Here is a 23538-nt window from a genome sequence, read left to right as displayed (position 1 = left end):
TTTAAGACTGAAAATCTCTACATAATTGCACCTATAATGAAAAACAGGTTATTTACCTTTTTAATGAAATCTTTCTCACAGAATTCTTGAAGAATTCCTAGGCATATATTACATACATTTAAATTTGAGTTCTTGGAAGCAGTGCTTCCAACTTGACTAACAGAGATCCTTCCCTCTCCATTTTGACTTAGATTATCAATACTATCTTCCAGTTCTTGCAGTCGAATTTTCTTGGGAGGTGGGTTCATAACTTCCAAAATTAATTCATCTTTTTCAGTTTCCAGAAATTTCTGTAGTTCATTGAGCAACTCCTGGAAAGTTAATGAAAGAAAAAGTAATGACCCACTGACAATGTCCTTAAGGCTTTCTAGGTAAGATGAAACAAGAAAATATGAGTGAAAATTAGGACATATCACAAATTTTACAATGTTGACATATCAATTCTGAAGCCATCCAGTTATTTTATTAGCCAGCATTGGCTTTTATGGAATTTAAAAGAGAATTACCTATCTCTATTATATATGTGTGAATACTTTTTCAAAAGAGTTCCATATATCAGTGAAGCAAAAGTCATAAATCTGAGGAGAAAGGCTCCAATATAAATTTATTAATTTGTAGTTCTGTTGTGAGAGTCATTCATTGCTAATTTCAGTAAAAACAAACTTTAGTTCTAATGATTAACATATAAAAAGTACAAACTGAATTTCCATCCTTGCTAGGTTATTTAATAACCTCACAATCACTAAAAGCTCACAAGTACAATATTTATTTAATATGAAATCTGATCATTAGGGTAGTCTAATAAGTAAAAATAATTTGGAGAAAATTTACTAAGAAAGGTACACAAATGCTGACAATGCTGAAAGTTAGCATATGATTACAAACCATTTCCATATATTAATTGAAAGCTATGCTCTACTATATTCTACTTTGCCTAATTTGTCTTGTATTAGAATTTAAAAACCTGCATTTCTTTGAAACCATTCTCATATTTCTCTCATTCAGATATTCCTCTCATCTAAATACTCAGAGGATTTTCCTCTGTTTTGTTTAGACATGTTTTATTATGCCATTGTTGAAAAAGTATATTTTTCAAATTCATTCAGATGACAATTTACTGACTCTAAAGGGAAAAAATCTTTCACTCAAACAAATTTAAATCCATTTTATTGAGAAACTAGCTCTCCTGCTTTAACACAGAAATATACATACATACATATACAGGTACATTTTGACTCACACAAATATGTTTGTTGTTACCTAAGATCTATAATATAGATATAGCGCATATACAGATGTGCATGTACATACATAGTTACACGAATAGAACAGATCAAAATTTACGAACATTTCCAAAAAGCTGTCCAAATATTCTTGTATATTTCCTTACATAAAATGAAACAAACAAAAGTTGGTAACACTCAGTCTCTTAATATAATATAAATTTAAAATCTAATAACATATAATAGATAATAGGTTACAGTGTGTCTGAAAAAAATGTGTAAGCAGGGTTACACAAAACCAGTCTTATTACTTTACAGTCATTGTAAAGTAATGTGTATAAATGAATATACACATATTTAAGTCATCATAGCACAAGTACCATTTCTGGTTTTTTGTTTTTGTTTTTTTAATTTTCAGACAGCGTCTCACACTGTCGCCCAGGCTAGAGTGCAGTGGCATGATCTCGGCTCACTGCAACCTCTGCACCCCCCACCCCTGGGTTCAAGCAATTCTCCTGCCTCAGCCTCCCAAGTAGCTGGGATCACAGGCGCCTGCCATGGCGCCCAGCTAATTTTTGTATTTTTAGTAGAGACAGGGTTTCATCATCTTGGCCAGGCTGGTCTTGAACCCCTGACCTCGTGATCCACCCGCCTCGGCCTCCCAAAGTGCTAGGATTACAGGCGTGAGCCACCGCACCCAGCCAATTTCTGGTTTTCAAAGTGTTTCCACGTACTTTGTTAGGTATTGTCCCTTAAAGTCCTGTGAGGTGGGTATTATCATCATTCCCATTTACAGAGGAGTAAACTGAAGCTGGAAAGTGGTGGAACTGGGATTCAAATCCATGTCTTCTAGTTCCAAATCCTAGGTTTTGAATTCAGTCAGACTGTTCATATCCTAGCTTGCTCACTTAATAGCTGTGTAACTTTGGGCAGGTTGCTTAACCTCTCTGTATCTCAGTTTCTTCATCTGAAAATAGAGACAATCATAGTATGTACTTACCTAATCAGTTATTATGAGAATTATATAAGACCTTGACATATAGTAATGATAATTGAATATTGTGTATTATATTGCCAAAATAATAGAAACAACTAATAACATTTTAAAAATAACTGATACTACTAACTCCTGGACAATTTTTTAAATTACAAGAAACTGTGTGTGTATATGCTGTATACATACTGTTTATAATGTATATATTTACATATGTATTACTACTATCTGCCTCTAAAAAGAATATCACTTTTAGAATCAAACATTTCATAAATATGTTACATATCTTATGCAAAAAAGTGTTATATTAAACCTCAAAGCTCTCTGTATATTACCATAAATGTCAAAGATCTCTGTATATTACTTTTGTCATTAATAACAGTAATAATGATGATAAGCATTTATTTCTAGAGGATTCCAAATACCTATTTATAAATACAACTGGTAATATAGAAAATGGGAAAAACAGAAAAAGGCAACCATACCCACAATGCTGCCACATAGTAGGACATGTAAGGAATATTAGCCCCTCCTGGGAGGAAGCAATATTTTGTGATATTCTGTTTAGATATCCTTTAGGAAACATCTATACAAGTGTTAAAACGCACCAGGGAGTTCCTCCACAAAGATCCCATTACACTAAATGTTAGAAAGCTAGATATAATCACTTAAGAAGGAACTTACATTTCTGAGACTATTCCAAAATTATGAATATCACTCATTTTATTATAGTTTTTAATTTAAAAAAGAGTTATGAATAGATACCTGCCCTCAAAAGTACAAGCATTCATTGTAAAATACAGAGAACCTTCTCTTAATTTGAAAAAAAAAAAAAAAAAGAAAATACCTTGTGTGGAAGTTTGTAAGGTGCATGAAAATCCACACCACAGAATCTGAAGATACATCTTGGACAAGTACCAGTATTGAGCAACAACCGGGCCACATGCTTGTTTTCCTCAGTCAGTGGGAACATACTGAATAATTATAACTAGAAAGAAAAGAAGTAAAACTAATGAGCAGCTTCTGCGTTTTACTGTCACAGACAAGTCATCATGTTTAGGGATAAAAACTAGCTTTCATTTGAAAAACACTATTGTGTACTCTCTAACCAAGCCCCTTTCATTACACACATATTATAAAATACAAACTTTAAGGAAGTTTATAAGATGGATCCGGTAAAGGTTTCTAATTGCTAAGGAATTTAGTGTAGCATTTTGGATTATGATAAAATACATCAATATAACTAAGTTGATCAAAAGAAATAAAAATAATCAAGAATGGTTGCTTCTGAGGAGGGTAATGAAAACAGAGGTACAGGGTGAAATTTTGCTTTTTGTTTTGTACCATTCAGTATTGCACAAAGTTAATTCATTAAACTTTTCCTGCAAGAAATTAAAAATGAGTTTGCTGGTAGTGGGGCTCAGAAAGCCATACCCCAAAATGAAGGCCTCAGCAGCAGCCTCAGAAGCAAAAGTTTTTCTCTGACCTTCTGCCCTCCTGTCTCTCTGTCTCATTCTTCCCCAGACTAGCCATAGAAAAACTACAGTCTCTCTTCCTCAAAGTGAGTCATAGAAACCAGAACCCCCTTTCCCCAAAGCCAGCTATAAAATCTAAAAATATTACTCAAATTTGGTCAGGCACAGTGACTCATGCCTGTAATCCCAGCATTTTGGGAGGCCGAGGGTGGATCACCTGGGGTCAGGAGTTTGAGACCAGCCTAGCTAATATGGTGAAACCTTGTCTCTACTAAAAATACAAAAAAAAAAAAGATTTGCCGGGCATGGTGGCAAGCAACTGTAATCCCGGCTACTTGGGAGGCTGAGGCAGGAGAATCACTTGAACCTGGGAGGTGGAGGTTGCAGTGAGCCAAGATCGCGCCATTGCACTCCAGACTGGGCAACAAAGGAGAAACTCCGTCTCAAAAAAAAAAAAAAAAAAAAAAAAAAAAAATATATATATATATATATATATACACACACACACACATATGCCTATTACTCAAATTTTCCCTCCACCTTTCTGAGTAAAAACTGACCATGAAAAACTAGGCAAGGTGCAGTGGCTCACATCTATAGTCTCACCACTTTGTGGTTGTGGGGCCGAAGTAGGAGGTTCGCTTGAGGCCAGGAGTTTGAGATCAGCCTGGGCAACAACCCACAAGACCCTGTCTCTACAAAAAAATTGAAAAATTAGCTGGGCATGGTGGTACACACCTGTATTCCCAGCTACTCAGAAGACCGAGGTGGGAGGATCGCTTGAGCCCAAGAGGTAGAGGTTGTAGTGAATCAAGATCATGCCACGGTACTCCAACCTGGGTGACAGAGCAAGACCTTGTCTTTAAAAAGAAACAGAAAAAAAAAAAAAAAAGACGAAGAAATGATCTAACCTCTCTTGTCTGACTGTAGGTCATAAGACTCCCCATTCCATGGCGGGTCCTGCCCTACACCCAGAAGGAAGGAATGCATGCTCTGAGAGGCCAGGAACCTAGACAGGCTTGCTGGGTTTCCCCACTGAGTTGATTACCCTTTTTGTTCAATCATATTTCTACGTGTCGTCCATACTTTGATGAACCTAAGCATAAAAATGGACAATTTCCCGTTATCATTATGTCTTCATTCTGAAGGCTCCTGTGTATACACATTACATAAACGTGTATGCCTTCTCTCCCATTAATCAATTTGCATCATGTCAGTGATTTTCAGAGAACCTCTAGGTGGCTAAGGGCCTTGGCATTCAGACTAGACAAAAAAATCTGATCAGTCTACCTTATATAATACTGGACTACCCTTAATGATAGCTTAGCGGCCAACTATTTAAAACAAATTGAGGTCGGGTGCAGTGGCTCACATCTGTAATCCCAGCACTTTGGGAGGCTGAGGTGGGCAGATCACTTGAGGTCAGGAGTTCGAGACCAGCCTGACCAACATGGTGAAACCTTGTCTCTACCAAAAATACAAAAATCAGTTGGGTGTGGTGGCTGGCGCCTGCACTCCAGCCTGGGCAACAGAGTGAGATGCTGTCTCAAAAATACAAACAAACAACAACAACAAAGTTGATCAGCAGGTCTAAAGACATCAACTTTACTTTGATTATATGACTAAATGGCAACCACCTGTTAACAAGATAAAAATCTGCCCCTTTCATGAGTAAAACCTCCAACAAAACACCAGGCGCAGTGGCTCACACCTGTAATCCCAGCACTTTGGGAAGCCTAGGCGGGCAGATCACCTGACAACAGGAGTTTGAGACCAGCCTGGCCAACACGGTAAAACCCCATCTCTACTAAAAATACAAAAAACTATTAGCCAGGTGTGTTGGCATGCGCCTATAATCCCAGCCACTCAGGAGGCTGAGACAAGAGAATCACTTGAACCCCAGGAGGCGGAGGTTGCAGTGAGCCGAGATCATGCCACTTCACTCCAGCCTGGGCAATAAGAGCGAAATTCCATCTCAAAGAAACAAGCAAACAAACAAAAAAACCTTCAACAGAAACAAATTAAGTACAAAATATTTGAGAGCAACTGTTTGCTTAAATTGCCAATTTTTGCAATTTAAATAAACTCACAAAAAAATACTATATAGAGAATGAAGGCAAATCTGTCTCCTGTTACCAGGAAGGAGGGGGTACTAAAAATTCAAACCTAATTTGTTCAGCAAAACAAGATCTTCTAATTAGTGAAACAGTTCATATTACCTTAAAATGATCAACTGCCCATATTTTAGAAAATAATTATTGCATGGCAATCTTATGGCATGCTATAACTGTGGTCATACAGATGAACGACAGTGGCATCTTTTAATTTGTGCAGTTTCATAATTCAAATGAACTTGCTTAAAATTTGTGGAAGGGTGAAGCTCCTCCCAACAGCTTAGTATAAAGACGTGATTCTTCTAGTCTGCGTTTTCCAAACCTCTAAAACTTCCTACTTACTTGCAAGTTGCTAAATGTTTGGGGCCACTTACCAAGATTCTTGCACAAAACAATGAGGAAGACAGGCATATAGTTACATAGAACTCTTCACCATAAAAATCAGTTCAGCAGCCAGGACTACTAAAAACAGATTGCTTCTGGCTGAATTCTAATTCAGGGGAATATGTGAGTCAGCAGGGGGAAGAAAATCAGGCTTGTATGGACACACCATACAAGCTGACAAGGTGACAACTTTGAAACACCAGAATTGAGAAACGCATAGTTAGGGTTGCCTAAGTAAATTTGGGCTCCAGGGTATTTTCAAGAAAGAAAACAGAATATGTGGAAAACAGCCTCTAAATAATGAAGATCTGGCCAGGCCCAGTGGCTCACACCTGTAATCCCAGCACTTTGGGAGGCCGAGGCAGGCGTTATCACTTGAGGTCTGGAGTTCAAGACCAGCCTGTCCAACATGGTAAAACTCCATCTCTACTAAAATACGAAAATTAGCCAGGTGTGGAGGTGAGCACCTGTAATCCCTGCTACTCGGGAGGTTGAGGCAGGAGAATCACTTGAACCCAGTAGGTGGAGGTTGCAGTAAGCCTAGCACTTTGGGAGGCTGAGGCAGGAGGATCATGAGGTCAGGAGATCGAGACCATCCTGGCTAACACGATGAAATCCCATCTCTACTAAAAATACAAAAAATTAGCCAGGCGTGGTGGCACACACCTGTAGTCCCAGCTACTCAGGAGCTGAGGCAGGAGAATCGCCTGAACCCAGGAGGCAGAGGTTGCAGAGAGCCAAGATCGTGCCACTGTACTCCAGTCTGGGCAACAGAGCGAGACTCCATCTCAATAAATAAATAAATAAGATCTGTGTGGTCAAGGTCAAGTCATTACTATTTACTAGTGATCTGGATCCCTTTTCCCAGCCCATTTAATCTACTTTGATGCAGAGAAGAGATCGGATGCTGTGAGGGGCTGAATATAAGCATTTACAGTGCATCTCTGACTACATACACAGAGAAACTGTTTCTGTTTCACCTGTTATTCTAAGTTATTTTTTCTCCATTAGTTAAGGTCAAGAATTTTACTTAATTCAGAAGTAACATTTAACTCAAAAAGAGACAGAAATACACCCTCTTCCAATAAATCAATAAGCACTTTAAAAGGACACTTAATGAAGATTTCCCTCGATACTTAAATAGCTATATTAAAATTTATTTTATTTTCCATGGCTAGAAGACAATGTTTATTTTTCCAATAAGTTCACAAGAACAAAGGTATCATGCAAAGTAAATAAATGACACATTACAATCTCCTGGCTCTGAGAAGTTCCCAAACCTGATTGATGAGAATTACAAAACTTCCAGTCCTGAGTAATTTGAAGAGGTCTAAAAATAGACCCCAAAAAAGACCTCTTTTGAATGTGTGTTAATAAACGAGCTATGAATTTACAAACCTCTCAACATCATTTTCACCTACCAACAATCTATCAACTTCTCAAGAATGTTAACATTAAAAGGAGAAAATACGTTACGTCTTAAATTTGGTTTTTTCATCGTGAGGTAATTAAATGCCAGGATTTCATAAGATATTAGAAATCGGTTGTCCATATTAGATTTATTATGTTTGAAAGCAAGCCCTGAGAAAGGCATTCCACGATGTAAGTTTTCCAGTGTTGGTTACCCTCAAGATGTTTGCTTTTCGTTTATGTGTTTGTTTTATAGAAATAACTCTGAACAAGTTGCTACAAAGCCGCCTTTCATGTGTCAGGCTCCCTAGGAGGACTGAATCCCTCCTCCCCAAATCAAGGATAACTAGCCCAGTCTCTGGCTTACTGGAGGAGAGGAAGGACTTTATTTTCACCTCTTGGACGATTACAAAAACCAGTCATCGAAAATGAGAAAAGGGGCAGGGTATAAGAAAAACTAGCGAAATGACCAGACTGAGTCTCATATCCTAAGATCTTTTAAAACTCATTTCCCTACCGAAGGGTGTCATCCGTAACGCGGCGTGGGGCTGGGGGTGTGGATTTACGGAGAAAGAGGTGATCACACTTCACTGGGCTTCTGAAACATTCAGCTCTGGAATCTACTGTGGACTCTTGAAAAGTTCATCCCGAGATCTAACCTCAAGCCTCAGTTTTCGCCAAGCAAGCCCTTCCCCCCTCGGTCAGGTGCAACAAACTTCCCACTCACCCCTCCTTTGCTAACAAAGCCGCTCCAGCAGGAGAGAAACGACCTCTCTCCCGCCACACCTCTTTTGCACCCAGTCTGCACTCCTTCACTTCTTACCTACCCGCCTCACCTTCTCCCCAGACGCCGGAGCCTGAGATTTAACCCCTTCCGGCCCTCGAAGGGAACAGGGAAGACTAAAGACAACGCACCTATTGCGTCTAGCAATTCTGTTCCCCGAGGAAACGTGGGCTTTAGAACAAAAGTACCAGCCCGCTCTCGCTAGGACTAAGTGAGCTTCTCCCTTCTTGTTTGTAGAGGAAATCCGAAAAACTGCCTGGTTTGCCACCTCACCCCACCTCCCCCACGAGCGAAGGAGTGCGTGCGGCTTTACTCCCAGCCAGACTGGTCCACTCCTAGAAAAGCCTCGGTGGGACTCCGACGTCTAGGGAGTTGTAGCCGCTACCAGAAATATCGATGAGCCTTTACCCTGAGGTTTAGAACGGGAGCTCTTTCTGGGGCAAATACAAAGAGCGTGTTTTTTCCTACAAATTAGTGGCATCCTCCCGCTGTATGGATTCAGCTGGCAAAGTAACTCAAGCCTTGTCCTGACTGCAAGTGTGGGCGGGGTGGACGGCTCGGTGTTCTGCCCGTTGTGCCTTACGCTCCAGGTGCTGGTCTACGCGGGCCTGGACAGTCGGGGTAGGAGCGGGAGCCGAGAGAAGGCGGAGGAGATGGCGTCCCAGCCGCCACCTCCCCCCAAACCCTGGGAGACCCGCCGAATTCCGGGAGCCGGACCGGGACCAGGCCCGGGCCCCACTTTCCAGTGAGTGTGGGATTCTTCAAGCTGTGAGTTTGGTGGGCCCGAGCGGGGACTTGGCAGGAGGCGGTTGTAGCGGTTGTTAGTGGAGGTATTCCCTTCCCCCCTTTAACCAATACCCAACCTTGGGGATAGGGGCCGAGGTGGAGCTGGGGCGCTTACCAGTGGGGACTTCAGTGTCTCACAGCTGTTTCTGACCCGGCAGCTCTAATCAGCAACGTTTTTTTCGGGAGCTCCTGGGCGTCTCTCTGGGTCTCTGTGCTTGAAAGAAAGGGGGGCGGCTTCCTACCTACCGCTTCTGTTTTCACTTTGACAGAATGGCTTCTCTATCTTTAAAGCGTAGACTTTGGTCTGTAGCAGTTGAGAGCGGCATTTGTCCAGCCACGGCACCGACAGGGAGCAAAGTCTCTCCTTAAAGGTGTTAACCTCTCGAGAAGTTGCTGAAAGCCCGAAAGGTTTTACGCAACTGGAACTCAAGCCCCGTACACTTTGCATTCTTTTCCAGCATAACTCAGCCAGTGTTTCGGATCGAGATTGGAGAAGCAACTTTAAAGCAGGAGTTCTAGATCTGAGGCCTATGGATGGCCTTTGTGTGCAAAATAGTGTATTTTTCTGAGGCCTGTAGTTTTTTTTGTTTGGTTTTTAATCAGTATCAGTTGGTTTCTAGGACTTTAAAAGGGCTAAAACATGTAGAGTTGGGAGTGTTTCGTGGCCTCGTGTGGCTTTTTTTTGGTAGTGCTGGACATCTTAATTCAGATAGGTGTGATTCAAATGTCAAATCACCTACTATTGTAGGTTTTCCTAAGCGTAAAAACCCCAACATATTGGAATGTATTTCTGCTGTATTCTGAAATCTTTTATTTAAACACTAAAATGCTTTAACACAGTAACGACTTAGTTTAATAAGGATATATACATAACAAGTAATAAGTTTGATTAGGCTGGTAAGCCACGGTGACATTATCTGCTACCTTTTTTTTGAGTGGGTTCTTTTTTCCCCATTTAGGCTGCTTGTTGAATGAGAGAGGTTTTATTTTTTGCATCTGTTAAAGTTCTTTTTATGTAAAATTAACCATTTTCCCACTTTATCGTGAAATATTTTAAACACAGAGACCAGTAGAGAGTAAGATAATACCTATATATTCACTACTCAACTTTAAACAATGTTAACATTTGCCAGACTTATGTCGAATTTTTCAAAATAAAAGACGGTTAAACTCTCCCATTCTTCTTTATAGTGGTGACTATTGTCCTTATTTGGTGTTTCGCATACCCAGTAATGTTTTTATATTTTAGTACTTATGTTTGTGCTATTTATATGCATTTTATATCTAAAACTTAACAATGTAACAATAATATATATTTTATATCTAATTACATGTTACTATGTATATATTATTTTTTGTATCTGTTTTTGTTTTTTCTGTTGCCCAATTTTCTATTGGCTTTATCTTTGCTTACCAATTTGTAAGAGTATTGTTAAGCCAATCCTTTTTTGTTACTACGTTTTGCTAATATTTTTCACTGTGTGGCTTCTCTTCTTTATGTTCAATTTTTTGTACAGATGTTTTTGATTTTAATACAGCCAAAATTGTCATATTTTATTGTTTATGCTTTTTGTCTTGGTTAAGAAATCCTGTCTACCTAGATCAGGACAGTTTTTCTGTATGTTTTCTTTTAAATCTTCTGGTTTTCTCATTTGCATTTAATCCACATGGAACTGACTTTGTATAAAAATCTAATTTTTTTTTTCCATATAGGTAACTAATTGTCGCAGCACCATTTATTGAGTAGTCTATTCTTAGTTTATAATGCCATCTATGTCATATCAAGGTTTCCTAAATATGTAGTTCTGTTTTGGGCACTTTCTGACTTTCTACTAGCACCACACTATCTTAATTACAGAATTTTATAAGTCTTGATATGTAGTATGTCAAGAGTTTCCACACATTGCTGTTCTTTGTAATTGCCCTCGTTACACTTAGTCCTTTATAAAAAGACTTACTGGGATTTTTATTGGAACTGAGCTGACTTTATGGATCAAGTAAGTTTTTATTCCATGAATATTGTATAAGCTACAATTGGTGAGAATTTATCTTTTTGCCTTAAATATCTTATAATTATCCACTTTGGGAGACTGGGCGGGCAGATCACGAGGTCAGGAGATCGAGACCATCCTGGCTAACTCGGTGAAACCCCGTCTCTTCTAAAAATACAAAAAAACATTAGCTGGGTGCGGTGGCGGGCGCCTGTAGTCCCAGCTAATCAGGAGTCTGAGGCAGGAGAATGGCGTGAACCCACGAGGCGGAGCTTGCAGTGAGCCAAGATCACGCCACTGCACTGCAGCCTGGGCAACAGAGGGATACTCCATCTCAAACAACAACAAAAAACTTATAATTACCTCCATGAAATTTTTTTCCATATTTTATTTTTTATTCCTAGATTATTTTTGCTGTAGTAGTTGCAAATGGGCTTTCTTTTTTCCTTTTACATTTTCCAGTTGGTTATTAACTGGTATGGCAGAATGCTATTGATTTTTTTTAATGTAAATATTATGTACAGCATAATCTCAAACTCTTAATTAGTTCTGATGGTTTGGTTGAAATTCTCTTTAGTTCTGTGTAGCCAGTTCTGTCATTTACAGATAAGCTAGCATCCTTGTATTGGTCCTGACTTCCACTGGAGTGCTTCTGAAGTTTTACTGTTAAATGTGAAGTTTGCTTTTTGTTTTTGATAGATATCTTGTCAAAATTCTCTCTCTCTACCTTGCTCAGATTTATTTTATTTTATTTTTATTTCATTTTTATTTTTGTTTGAGATGGAGTCTCACTGTGTCTCCCAGGCTGGAGTGCAGAGACGCAATCTTGGCTCATGGCAACCTCTACCTCCTGGGTTCAAGTGATTCTCCTGCCTCAGTCTCCCGGACAGTTGAGACTACAGGTGCATGCCACTCCGCCCAGCTAATTTTTGTATTTTTAGTAGAGATGGGGTTTCACTATGTTGGCCAGGCTGGTCTTGAACTCCTGACCTCAGGTGATCTGCCCACCTAGGCCTCCCAAAGTGCTGAGATTACAGATGTGAGCCACTACGCCCAGCCCTTACCTTGTTCAGATTTTTATCGTGAAGAAATATTAAATTTTATGAATGGCTTTTCTGCATCTGTTGAGACCATTGTATGTATTTTCGCTTTAGTATGAAAATGTGGGAATAGGAACAGCTCTGGTCTGCAGCTCCCAGCGTGATTGACGCACAGGACGGGTGATTTCTGCATTTCCAACTAAGGTACCTGGTTCATCTCACTGGGACTGGTTGAACACTGGGTGCACCCCATGGAGGGTGAGCCGAATGGAGGCAGGGCATCGCCTCACCCAGGAAGCACAAGGGATTGGGGGATTTCCCTTTCCTAACCAAGGGATGCCATGACAGACTATACCTGGAAAAATGGGACACTTCTGCCCAAATAGTGGGCTTTTTCTACAGTCTTAGCAGCCAGCAGACCAGGAGATTCTCTCCCATGCCTGGCTTGACGGGTCCTATGCCCATGGAGCCTTGCTCAGTGCTAGCACAGCAGTCTGAGATCAACCTGCGAGGCAGTAGCCTGGCAGGAGGAGGGGCATCCACCATTGCTGAGGCTTGAGTAGGTAAACAGAGCACCCAGGAAGCTTGAACTGGGAGGAGCCCACTGCAGCTCAGCAAGGCCTACTGCCTCTATAGACTTCAGCTCTGTGGGCAGGGCATAGCTGAACAAAAGGCAGCAGAAACTTCTGTGGACTTAAACGTCCCTGTCTGATAGCTCTGAAGAGAGCAGTGGTTCTCCCAGCACGGTGTTTGAGCTCTGAGAACGGACAGACGGCCTCCTCAAGTGGGTCCCTGACCCCCGTGTAGCCTGACTGGGAAACACCTCCCAGTAGGGGCTGACAGACACCTCAAACAGGCAGGTGTCCCTCTGGGACAAAGCTTCCAGAGGAAGGATCAGGCAGCAACATTTGCTGTTCTGTAGCCTCTGCTGGTGATACCCAGGCAAACAGGGTCTGCAGTGGACCTCCAGCAAACTCCAACAGACCTGCAGCTGAGGGACGTGACCATTAGAAGGAAAACTAGTAGACAGAAAGGAATAGCTTCAACATCAACAAAAAGGACATCCACACCAAAACCCCATTTGTAGGTTACCAACATCAAAGACCAAAGGTAGATAAAACCACAAAGATGGGGAGAAACCAGAGCAGAAAAGCTGAAAATTCTAAAAATCAGAGCACCTCATCTCCTCCCAAGGATCGCAGCTCCTTGCCAGCAACGGAACAAAGCTGGACAGAGAATGACTTTGACGAGTTGACAGAAGTAGGCTTCAGAAGGTCGGCAATAACAAACTTCTCCGAGCTAAAGGAGCATGTTCTAACCCATCGCAAAGAAGCTAAAAACCTTGAAAAAAGGTTAGATGAATGGCTTACTAGAATAAACAGTGTAGAGAAGACCTTCAATGACCTGATGGAGCTGAAAACCATGGCACAAGAACTTCGTGATGCACGCACAAGCTTCAATAGCTGATTCAATCAAGTGGAAGAAAGGATATCAGTAATTGAAGATCAAATTGATGAAATAAAGTGAGAAGACAAGATTAGAGAAAATGTTGTTTATTGTATCAGCCTTCTATTGTTGAACCATCTTTGCATTTCTCAATGAACTTTGATTAGTCTTGATTTTTTTCTGATATGCAATTCTAAATTCTATTCTAAGCCAGTTGGAGTGGTTCACATTTGTAATCCCAGCATTTTGGAAGGCCAGGGCAGGAGGATTGCTTGAGGCCGGAAGTTCAAGACTAGTCTGAGCAACATAGCAAGACTCTGTCTATAAAAAATTTTAAAATTGGCCAGGTGTAGTGGTGTGTGCCTGTAGTCCTAGCCACTAGGGAGGCTGAGGTGGGAGGATCCCTTTGAGTCCAGGAGTTCAAGGCTGCAGTGAGCTGTCATCATACCACTGCACTCCAGCCTGGGTGACATAGCAAGACCCTGTCTCCAAAAAGAAAAAGAATTCTATTCTAATATTGTGAGACTGTTGCATACATGTTCCTAGGTGAAATTGAATTTTTTTTTCTTTGTACTATTCTGGTTTTGTATCAAAGTTTTATAGCTAGATAGAGTTTTCTGTTGAGTCTAATTTCTTTTTTTTTTTTAGACAGTGTCTCACTCTGGCACCCGGGCTGGAGTGCAGTGGTGCAGTCATGGCTCACTGCAGCTTCTACATCCTGGGATTAAGTGGTCCTCCTGCCTCAGCCTCCTGAGTAGCTGGGACTACAGGTGCATGCCACCATGCCCAACTAATTTTTATATTTTTAGTAGAGATGGAGTTTTGCCTTGTTTCCCAGGCTGGTCTCGAACTCCTGGGCTCAAGCAATCCTCTCACCTCAGCCTCCCAAAATGCTGGGATTACAGGCGTGAGCCATCTCACCTGGCCTAATTCATTTCTTTATAGGCAGACTGCCTTCTCCTTAGTAGCCTTGATATGTTTGGTCCTCTAGCTTTATTATATTGTAACCAGGTAGGAACATACAGACACACACACACACACATATTTTTTTTTTCTTCCTGCTTAGTACCCACAGTATTCAGTCTGAGGATTCATTTCTTTTTTTAATTCAGGAAAATGCTCATCAATTATACCTTTAAATATTATTTTAAGTTTTGTTTGAACACTAGTCTTTACTGTCTCTTCTTCTGTTAAGCATTATATCGGGAATAGTGTCTGCTATAAGTAACAGTATCTGACTCACTGTGATTTGGACTATTAAGACATTTATTGTTTAGTTAGCAAGAAGTCTAGAGATCTGCCTTCTCAACATTGTCATCAAGGGACCTAAGTTTTTCCTGACTTCTTTTTTTTTTTTTTTTTGGTCAGCTCTCTTGACTTTTTGGCCATCTCTGTCTTTTGTTTTGTTTGTTTGTTTGTTTGTTTTGAAATAAGTTTCACTCTGTCACCAGGCTGGAGTGTGGTGACGCAATCACACCTCACTGCAGCTTCCACCTCCCAGGGCTCAAGCAGTCCTCCCACCTCAGCCTCCTGAGTGGCTGGGACCACAGGTAAGTGCCACAACGCCCAGCTAATTTTTGTATTTTTTGTAGAGATGGGTTTTTGCCATGTTGCCAAGGCCGATCTTAAATTCCTGGGCTCAAGTGATCTTCCCACCTAGGTCTCCCAAAGTGCTGGGATTACAGGCATGAGCCACCACTCCCTCACCATCTCTGTCTTATTCTTTGCTCCTTTAAAAAGAATCTTACCACACCCCCCATCTGGTTGCTTTCAATATTTTTTCTCTGTTTTAGTTTTCAGCAATTTGCTTTGTTAGGCCTCAGTGTGGTCTTCTTTGTATTATCCTGGGTGGAATTCACAGGGATACTTGAATCTGACTTTGATGCCTCTTATTAATTCCAGAAAACTTTAAGCCATTATTTCTTTAAATATGGTTTCTATCTATTGTCACTTTACTCCTTTAACTCAACTTGCATATATACCCCATATGTCACTATACTCCCTGTATCTTACTCTCTTTTCTGTATTTATCCTTCTGTTTCTTATGCTTCATTCTGGGTATTTTCTTCCCATCTCTTTCCTAGTTCACTGATATTTTTCTTTCACTGTGTCTAATCTGGTATTAAACCAGTCATTGAGGCCGGGTGCAGTGGCTCATGCCTGTAATCCCAGCACTTTGGGAGGCCGAGGCAGGTGGATCACGAGGTCAGGAGATCGAGACCATCCTGGCTAACATGGTGAAGCCCTGTCTCTACTGAAAATACAAAAAATTAGCTGGGCGTGGTGGTGGGCGCCTGTAGTCCCAGCTACTCAGGAGGCTGAGGCCGGAGAATGGTATGAACCCAGGAGGCTGAGCTTGCAGTGAGCCGAGATCACGCCACTGCAGTCCAGCCTGGGCAACAGAGTGAGACTCCATCTAAAAACAAAAACAACAACAACAAAAAAGCAGTCATTGAGTTCATAATTTCAGGTTTGGTTTGGTTTTGTTTTTAGTTGTAGAATCTTCATTTGGTCCTGCTTTATATTATAGTTCCTATTTTCTTCTGGAAAATCCCAATCTTGCCTTTTTTATTTGAATATATTCAACACAGTTGTTTAAAGTTTCTGCCTAATAAGTCTATAATAACTCTATTATCTAGATCCCCTTTGGAGCTCTTTGTATTATCTGAAATTTCTTTTTTTGTTTGTTTTGTTTTTGAGACAGTCTCACTCTGTTGCCCAGGCTGGAGTGCAGTGGAGTGATCTCGGCTCATTGCAACCTCTGCCACCCAGGTTCAAGCAATTCTCCTGCCTCAGCCTCCCCCGTAGCTGGGATTACAGGCACCTGCCACTGCACCCAGCTAATTTTTTATAGTTTTTAATAGAGACGGGGTTTCACCATCTTGGCCAGGCTGGTCTTGAACTCCTGACCTCATGACCCACCCATAATTTTGTTATGTAAGCCCTATCATTATTATTATAATCATCATCATTATTATTATTAAGACAGAGTCTTGCTCTGTTGCCCAGGCTGGAGTGCAGTGGTACAGTCTCGGCTCACTACAACCCCTGTCACCCAGGTTCGAGTGATTCTTGTGCTTCAGCCACCTGAGTAGCTGGGATTACAGGCATTCGCCACCACACCTGGCTAATTTTTGTATTTTTAGTAGAGACAGGGTTTCGCCATGCTGGACAGGCTGGTCTCGAACTCTTGGATTCAAGTGACCCACCTGCCTCGGCCTCCCAAAGTGCTGGGATTACAGGAGTGAGCCACCATGCCCAGCCATGCGCATTTATTTTTTAATGAGAGCTGCACATTGTATATAGACAGTTTAATGTGATTTGAGGCCTAAGGATATCTTTCTCTAAAGACTTTTCCTTTTGACCAGAATGTTAGGCCACTAACAATCTAGAATCACTTTAATCCAATAAAGGATTGAGCTGATTTAAAACTTGGTTTTCATTCCTGTCAGTCCATTTCCTGTTAACCTTTTCACCCTTTCTACTAGCATATTTCCCTTTTTAAGGTCCCAATCTGAAGTGTGAGGGTTCCCTATGGCCTTCCTCTTTAGGGTTCTGAACTCCAGTTTATGGCTCCTTAGCCCAGGGAATCTGTTAAAATCTTTGCCCAGCTTCTCATCCTGTCAACCATCTCTTCTGGAATTGGCCCTGGTTTCTAGAGAAACGCCTGAAAAGATCTGGCTCTCTGGGTTTTCTTTTCCTCCTTGATTTTGTCTCCAGAATTCTTCGGTGCCTCGTTCTCTAATGCTTTAAACAGAATTCCTTCCTATTTCCTTCCCTTCTAGTTCATTGGGAGGGTTAATCTAATTACCTCGACAACCATTACTTAAAATAGAATTCCCAAGTTCTGTATTTCTACTCTGCTCCTTAGTGTACAGCAGCTAATTTTCTTCTTGACTGGTAGTTGAAAAACGGTTCCAGTGGCTGTGGCCACCTTTTCTTTTTTTTTTTTTTTTTTTTTTTGAGACGGAGTCTCACTCTGTCGCCCAGGCTGGAGTGCAGTGGTGCTATCTCGGCTCACCTCAACCTCAGTCCGCTTCCCAGGTTCAAGCATTTCTCTGCCTCAGCCACCCGAGGAGCTGGCATTACAGGCGCCCACCACCACGCGTGGCTAATTTTTGTATTTTTAGTAGAGACAGTATTTCACCATCTTGGCCAGGCTGGTCTTGAACTCCTGACCTCGTGATCCACCCACCTCAGCCTCCCAAAGTGCTGGGATTGCAGACATGAGCCACCACGCCTGGCCTGTGGCCGCCTTTTCTAAGATTTCTAATGGAATTTTTAAAATATTTAAATGTTTTTATTTAATTTCAATTTTTATTTCACATATATTATTTCATTTCTCTCTCTGATAATTTTTAACATCTAAAATCATTCCTGAGCTGTTATATAAAATTAGTTTTTTTAAATTGGGTTTTATACTTGCTGATTTTGTTGGCTTTGTTTCTTAGTGTTTTTATTTCTTCATGTGTGTGGCATTTTTGAGATGGTCATTTTGAGTAGTAATTTTGGAGTTCTGTTTACTCTCCTTTCCCTCTTCCATGTTCCCCTCTCTCTATCTAATAGGTGTCCTGTTGCCTCTCCCTGTTCCCTCTACCTACCACTTAGGTAAGAATCAGGTGTAAAAACAGTGGGTCAGACTGGGCATGGTGGCTCACACCTGTAATCTTAGCTCTTTGGGAGGCCAAGGCAGGAGGATTGCTTGAGCCCAGGAGCTGGAAACCAGCCTCTCAAGATGTAGCGAGAACCCATTTCTACAAAAAATATCAAAAAAAAAAAAAAAAAAGGCAGGCATGGTGGTGCACGCCTGTAGTCCCAGCTACTTGGGAAGCTGAGGTGGGAGGGATCGCTTGAGCCTAGGAGTTTGAGGTTGCAGTGAGCCATGATTGCACCACTGAACTCCAGCTTGGGTGACAGAGTGAGACTCTGTCTCAAAAAAAAAAAAACCAAAAACACACACACAAACAGCGAGTTAGATTAAGGATATCACAGATCAAGTCGGTCAGTTGTTTCATTTCCTGGGCTGGAGGCCTTATCACAGTCCTCTCCCTCTCTTAGTTCTGTAACTTTCTCAAAATATTAAACTGTCATCAGCAAATTTTATAATCTCTTTGTAGGAGCCAAGGTGGCACATCCTCACTCCCGGCCTCAAGCATTGAACTGGTTCCATTTTAATGGAGCACTTTTCGTTTTTGTTACTTCATTGAAGCCTGCATCTTGGCTGTCACTGCCTGATTACAGAACCAGAATTGAGTAGGCCCGTAGCTTCAGCCCTCCTTACCATTTTACATTTCTGTTTAGTTTCTCTTCCATAAGTCTGTCTTGTGTTAAATCTAGATAATGTCTGTTTGTTTGTCTCTCTGTTTTCTCTATTATTGCTTATACTTTGGAGCAGAACTGTTTCATCAAAGCCTGAATGCACTGCACTATCTGGCCGTTCAGTGGCTCCTTTTAAGTTTTGTTCCATTTTTAAATATCAGATCCAATAAAAGAAAAAAAAATAGAGTTCTAGTAGCTTGTTTATAATATTACGATACAAGTCTAAATTAAAACTTTAGCCTGGATTAGAAAATTACCATTTTGCAGTTCCACATCTAATATTTGTTTCAGGCAAGGATGATGAATGGATGCTAAACTATCAAATGAACAGTTGCTGAGGAATAGAATATTTGTGGTACAAAACTGTCATCCCATAGATTATATACTAATTGCAAAGGGAAAGATACATTTTAATGGAAAGATCTAATAGTCACCTCCTTAACCAACTAATCAAATTTAGCTTCACAAATGCGCCTCCTAAAGTAATACTGTGTGAAGTAAACAATATCACTTATGAATTATTCTTGCCAAAAAATATTGAACCTGATTGCAATCAAACCGTTAAATGCAATCTTAATAGGAGGCGAAATAAGAGTACAAGTTAAACAATACTTGGGGGAAACACAAATCTGGGGGTAGGACATTTCTTTCTTTTTTTTTTTTTTTTTGAAACAGAGTCTCACTGTGTCACCCAGACTGGAGGGCAGTGGCATGATCTCAGCTCACTGCAACATCTGCCTCCGGGGTTCAAGCGATTCTCCTCCCTCAGCCTCCTGAGTAGCTGGGACTACAGGCACCCACCACCACGTCCGGCTAATTTTTGTATTTTTAGTAGAGATGGGGTTTCACCATGTTGGCCAGGCTGGTCTCGAACTCCTAACCTGAGGGGATCCGCCTGCCTCAGCCTCCCAAAGTGCTGGGATTACAGGCATGAGCCACCATGCCTGGGCTGGGGGTAGGACATTTCTAGAAAAAAACTGGGTTGACTCTTTAGAAGGTCAGGGATATTTGAAAAAATGGGATTGTTTTCGTTTAGAAAAGAAAGGAAACAAAACAACCAAATGCAGTGTGTGAGCCTTAATTGAATTTTTGTTCAAAAAAATTTTTTAAAGATATTTTTGACTCATGTAGCACAATAATTTAAAAAGCAGTGATAAAAAGGCTAAGCCAAGTGCAATGGCTCATGCCTGTAATCCCAGCACTTTGAGAGGCAGAAGTGGAAGGATTGCTTGAACCCAGGTATTTGAGACCAGCCTGGGCAACAAAGTGGGATGCTCATCTCTACCAAAAAGTTAGCCGGGAGTGGTGGTCTCACCTACATAGGAAGCTGAGGCAGAAGGATTACTTGAGCCGTGTTTGCACCTCTGCACTCCAACCTCAATGACAGAGGGAGACCCTGTCTCCAAAAAAAAAAAAAAAAAGAGGGCAAACTTAAAAGTGGGCAAAGTATCTGAATACATATTTTTCCAAATAAGATTGTAAAACGACCAATAAGCACATGAAAATATGCTCAACATCATTAGCCGTCAAGAAAATGCAAATTAAAAGTACAGTGAAATACCACCTCACGCCCACTAGGATAGCTATAATGAAAAATATAAGAGCAGATGTGGCCAAGGATGTGGAGAAATTGGAAACCCTCATACATTGGCGAGAATGTAAAATGGTACAGTTGCTTTGGAACACAATCTGGCAGTTCCTCAAAAGGCTAAATGTAGAGTTTCCATATAACCCAGCAAACACGTCCGTACAAAAACTTGTACATAAATGGTCATTGCAGCATTATTTATAATAGCCAAGAAGTAAAAACAGCCCCAATATACATCAACTGATGTGTGAATAAATATAATTTGGCAATAAAAATGAATGAAATACAGTTGGCCTTCCACATCTGATCAACCAACTGTGGATCAAAAATATTCAGAAAATAGGCCAGAAGTGTTGGCTAACACCTGTAATCCTGACATTTTGGGAGGCTGAGGTGGGACGATCACTTGAGGCCAGGAGTTGGAGGCTGTGGTGAGCTATGATCATGCCACAACACTCTAGCCTGGACAATAGAGTGAGACCCTGTCTCTTAAAAAAAGAAAAAAAGTATTCAGAAAAAAAAAATTGCATCTGTACTGAACATGTACAGACTTTATTCTTTGTCATTATTTCCTAAACACTACAGTATAAGTAATTACATACATTTACAGTGTATTAGATACTATAATCTAGAGATGATTTTAAGTATACAGGAGGATGTGCATAGGTTATATGCAAATGCTATACTATTTTATATTAAGGACTTGAGCATTCATGGATTTTGGTATCTGAAGGAGATTTTGAAACCACTCCCCCACAGATAACAAGGGCTGCCTGTGCTGATACATGCTATTAAATGGATAAACCCTGGAAACATTATGCTAAGTGAAAGAAGCCAGTCACAAAATACTACGTATTGTATGAGTCCATTTACCATAGATCCTCATTATTTGTGGATTCTGTATTTTCAAATTGGTCTGCTCACTAAAATTTATTTGTAATCTGAAAATCAATATTCCTGGCACTATCACAGTCATTTGAGGACAAACGTACATCAGGTAAAAATCTGAGTTGTCCCTCAGCTGACAACTGAGGGACAACTGAGAGACAAAAAAGCAACACTCTGGTTTCTTATTTCAGCTCTCATGCTGTAAACAGTTGTCCTTATCAAAGTCTGTTTAGTGCCAGGTTTTTTCACATTTTTTTATGGTGATTTTGCTGTCTAAAATGGCCCCCAAGCATAGTGCTGAAGTGATCTCTAGTGTTCCTAAGCACAGGAAGGCTATAGTGTGCCTTACAGAGAAAATACAGGTGTTAGATAAGCTTCATTCAGACATGGGCTATTGTGCTGTTGGCCATGAGTTGTTAATGAGTTAACAATATACCTGGAATAAAGTGACTTTAAACAGAAACATATAAAATAAGTATATGTATTTATTGGTTGATGAAAGAAGCAGTGATTTGGTACCTGCTGGTTCAGAGTTCACAGCAACTTTACAGGATATAACTATCTTAAATAACAAGAATTAACTATATATGAAATGTCCAGAATAGACAAACCGAGGGACAGAAGGTAGATTCATGGTTGCCAAAGATGGGTGGAGGGGTGGGCAGGAAATGGGGAATAGCTGCTAATGAATTTGGGGTTTCTTTTTTGAGGTGATGAAAATCTTCTGAATTAGACATGGTGATAGTTACACACCTCTGTGAGTGTACTAAAACCTATTAAATTTTAAACTTTAAAGTGATGCCTGAGCACAGTGGCTCACACCTGTAATCCCAGCACTTTAGGAAACCAAGACAGGTGGATCGTTTGAGCCCAGGAGTTTGAGACCAGCCTGGGCAACGTGGTGAAACCCCATCTCTACAAAAAATATAAAAAATTAGCCAGGTGTGGTGGCATGCACCTGTAGTCCCAACTGCTCAGGAGGCTGAGGTGGGAGGATCACTTGAGCCTGGGAGGTTGAGGCTACAGTGAGCGTTTGATTGTGCTACTACACTCCAGCTTGGGCAACAGAGTGAGACCCTGTCTCTAAATCAATTAATCAGTCTTCAGTAGAATTTGTCATAGCACCAGGTATATAGGAGATGTTTAATACTTACTTTGAATTGAATTTATTGTATGCTTAAATAACTGTTTTGAATCTTTTTTGGTTTTAGATCTGCTGATTTGGGTCCTACTTTAATGACAAGACCTGGACAACCAGCACTTACCAGAGTGCCCCCACCTATTCTTCCAAGGCCATCACAGCAGACAGGAAGTAGCAGTGTGAACACTTTTAGACCTGCTTACAGTTCATTTTCTTCTGGATATGGTGCCTATGGAAATTCATTTTATGGAGGCTATAGTCCTTATAGTTATGGATATAATGGGCTGGGCTACAACCGCCTCCGTGTAGATGATCTTCCACCCAGTAGATTTGTTCAGCAAGCTGAAGAAAGCAGCAGGGGTGCATTTCAGTCCATTGAAAGTATTGTGCATGCATTTGCCTCTGTCAGTATGATGATGGATGCTACCTTTTCAGCTGTCTATAACAGTTTCAGGGCTGTATTGGATGTAGCAAATCACTTTTCCCGATTGAAAATACACTTTACAAAAGTGTTTTCAGCTTTTGCATTAGTTAGGACTATACGGTATCTTTATAGACGGCTACAGCGGATGTTAGGTTTAAGAAGAGGCTCTGAGAATGAAGACCTCTGGGCAGAGAGTGAAGGAACTGTGGCATGCCTTGGTGCTGAGGACCGAGCCTCTACCTCAGCAAAATCTTGGCCAATATTCTTGTTCTTTGCTGTTATCCTTGGTGGTCCTTACCTCATTTGGAAACTATTGTCTACTCACAGTGATGAAGTAACAGGTAAGAGAACTGGAAGGGAACAGGTTCAGATACCATATAACAATCTCAAATTTCAAGAATAGATTTGTTAGTTTTCTTTATATTGATTTGTATTTACTGTTTCCAGTTATATTTTCAGTTAAGAGCTTCAAAACTGGCAGAGGAATATATAGCAAAAATAGGTTTGCTGATTAGTTTATTGTTCAGTTTA

General features: G+C 40.6%; 2 protein-coding genes across 16 annotated transcripts in view; one reads left to right on the top strand and one right to left on the bottom strand.

The window, feature by feature from the left end:
* The window catches only part of PUS10 (pseudouridine synthase 10), an 87522-nt gene extending 77906 nt beyond the window's left edge, over positions 1 to 9616 (bottom strand). Inside the window, exons 1-4 of one of the 12 annotated variants that reach the window (XM_063695868.1) lie at positions 8516 to 8717; positions 4431 to 4528; positions 3065 to 3205; positions 57 to 311 (exon numbers count right to left, since the gene is read on the bottom strand). In XM_063695868.1, coding sequence (XP_063551938.1) covers positions 57 to 311; positions 3065 to 3190 — 381 coding nt within the window. In that variant the 5' untranslated portion in view covers positions 3191 to 3205; positions 4431 to 4528; positions 8516 to 8717. Of the gene's footprint in view, positions 1 to 56; positions 312 to 1957; positions 2191 to 3064; positions 3206 to 4430; positions 4529 to 4603; positions 4784 to 8117; positions 8728 to 9285 lie in introns of those variants that run through there. The other 11 variants (XM_063695867.1, XM_063695870.1, XM_063695869.1 and 8 more) reach the window with 11 other exon arrangements.
* PEX13 (peroxisomal biogenesis factor 13) overlaps positions 8792 to 23538 on the top strand; it is a 34416-nt gene continuing 19669 nt past the window's right edge. For 2 of the 4 annotated variants that reach the window (XR_010129973.1, XM_004029283.5), the window contains exons 1-2: positions 8792 to 9129; positions 22654 to 23348. Coding sequence is in view for 3 of the 4 variants with exons in the window: in XM_004029283.5 (XP_004029332.3) it covers positions 9038 to 9129; positions 22654 to 23348 (787 nt within the window). In the remaining variant the exon portion in view is untranslated. Of the gene's footprint in view, positions 9153 to 12315; positions 12406 to 22653; positions 23349 to 23538 lie in introns of those variants that run through there. The other 2 variants (XM_063695872.1, XM_055377962.2) reach the window with 2 other exon arrangements.

Source organism: Gorilla gorilla, chromosome 12 (assembly GCF_029281585.2).
Source record: "Gorilla gorilla gorilla isolate KB3781 chromosome 12, NHGRI_mGorGor1-v2.1_pri, whole genome shotgun sequence".
Taxonomy (NCBI): domain Eukaryota; kingdom Metazoa; phylum Chordata; class Mammalia; order Primates; family Hominidae; genus Gorilla; species Gorilla gorilla.
This window is presented reverse-complemented; position numbering and strand designations above follow the sequence as displayed.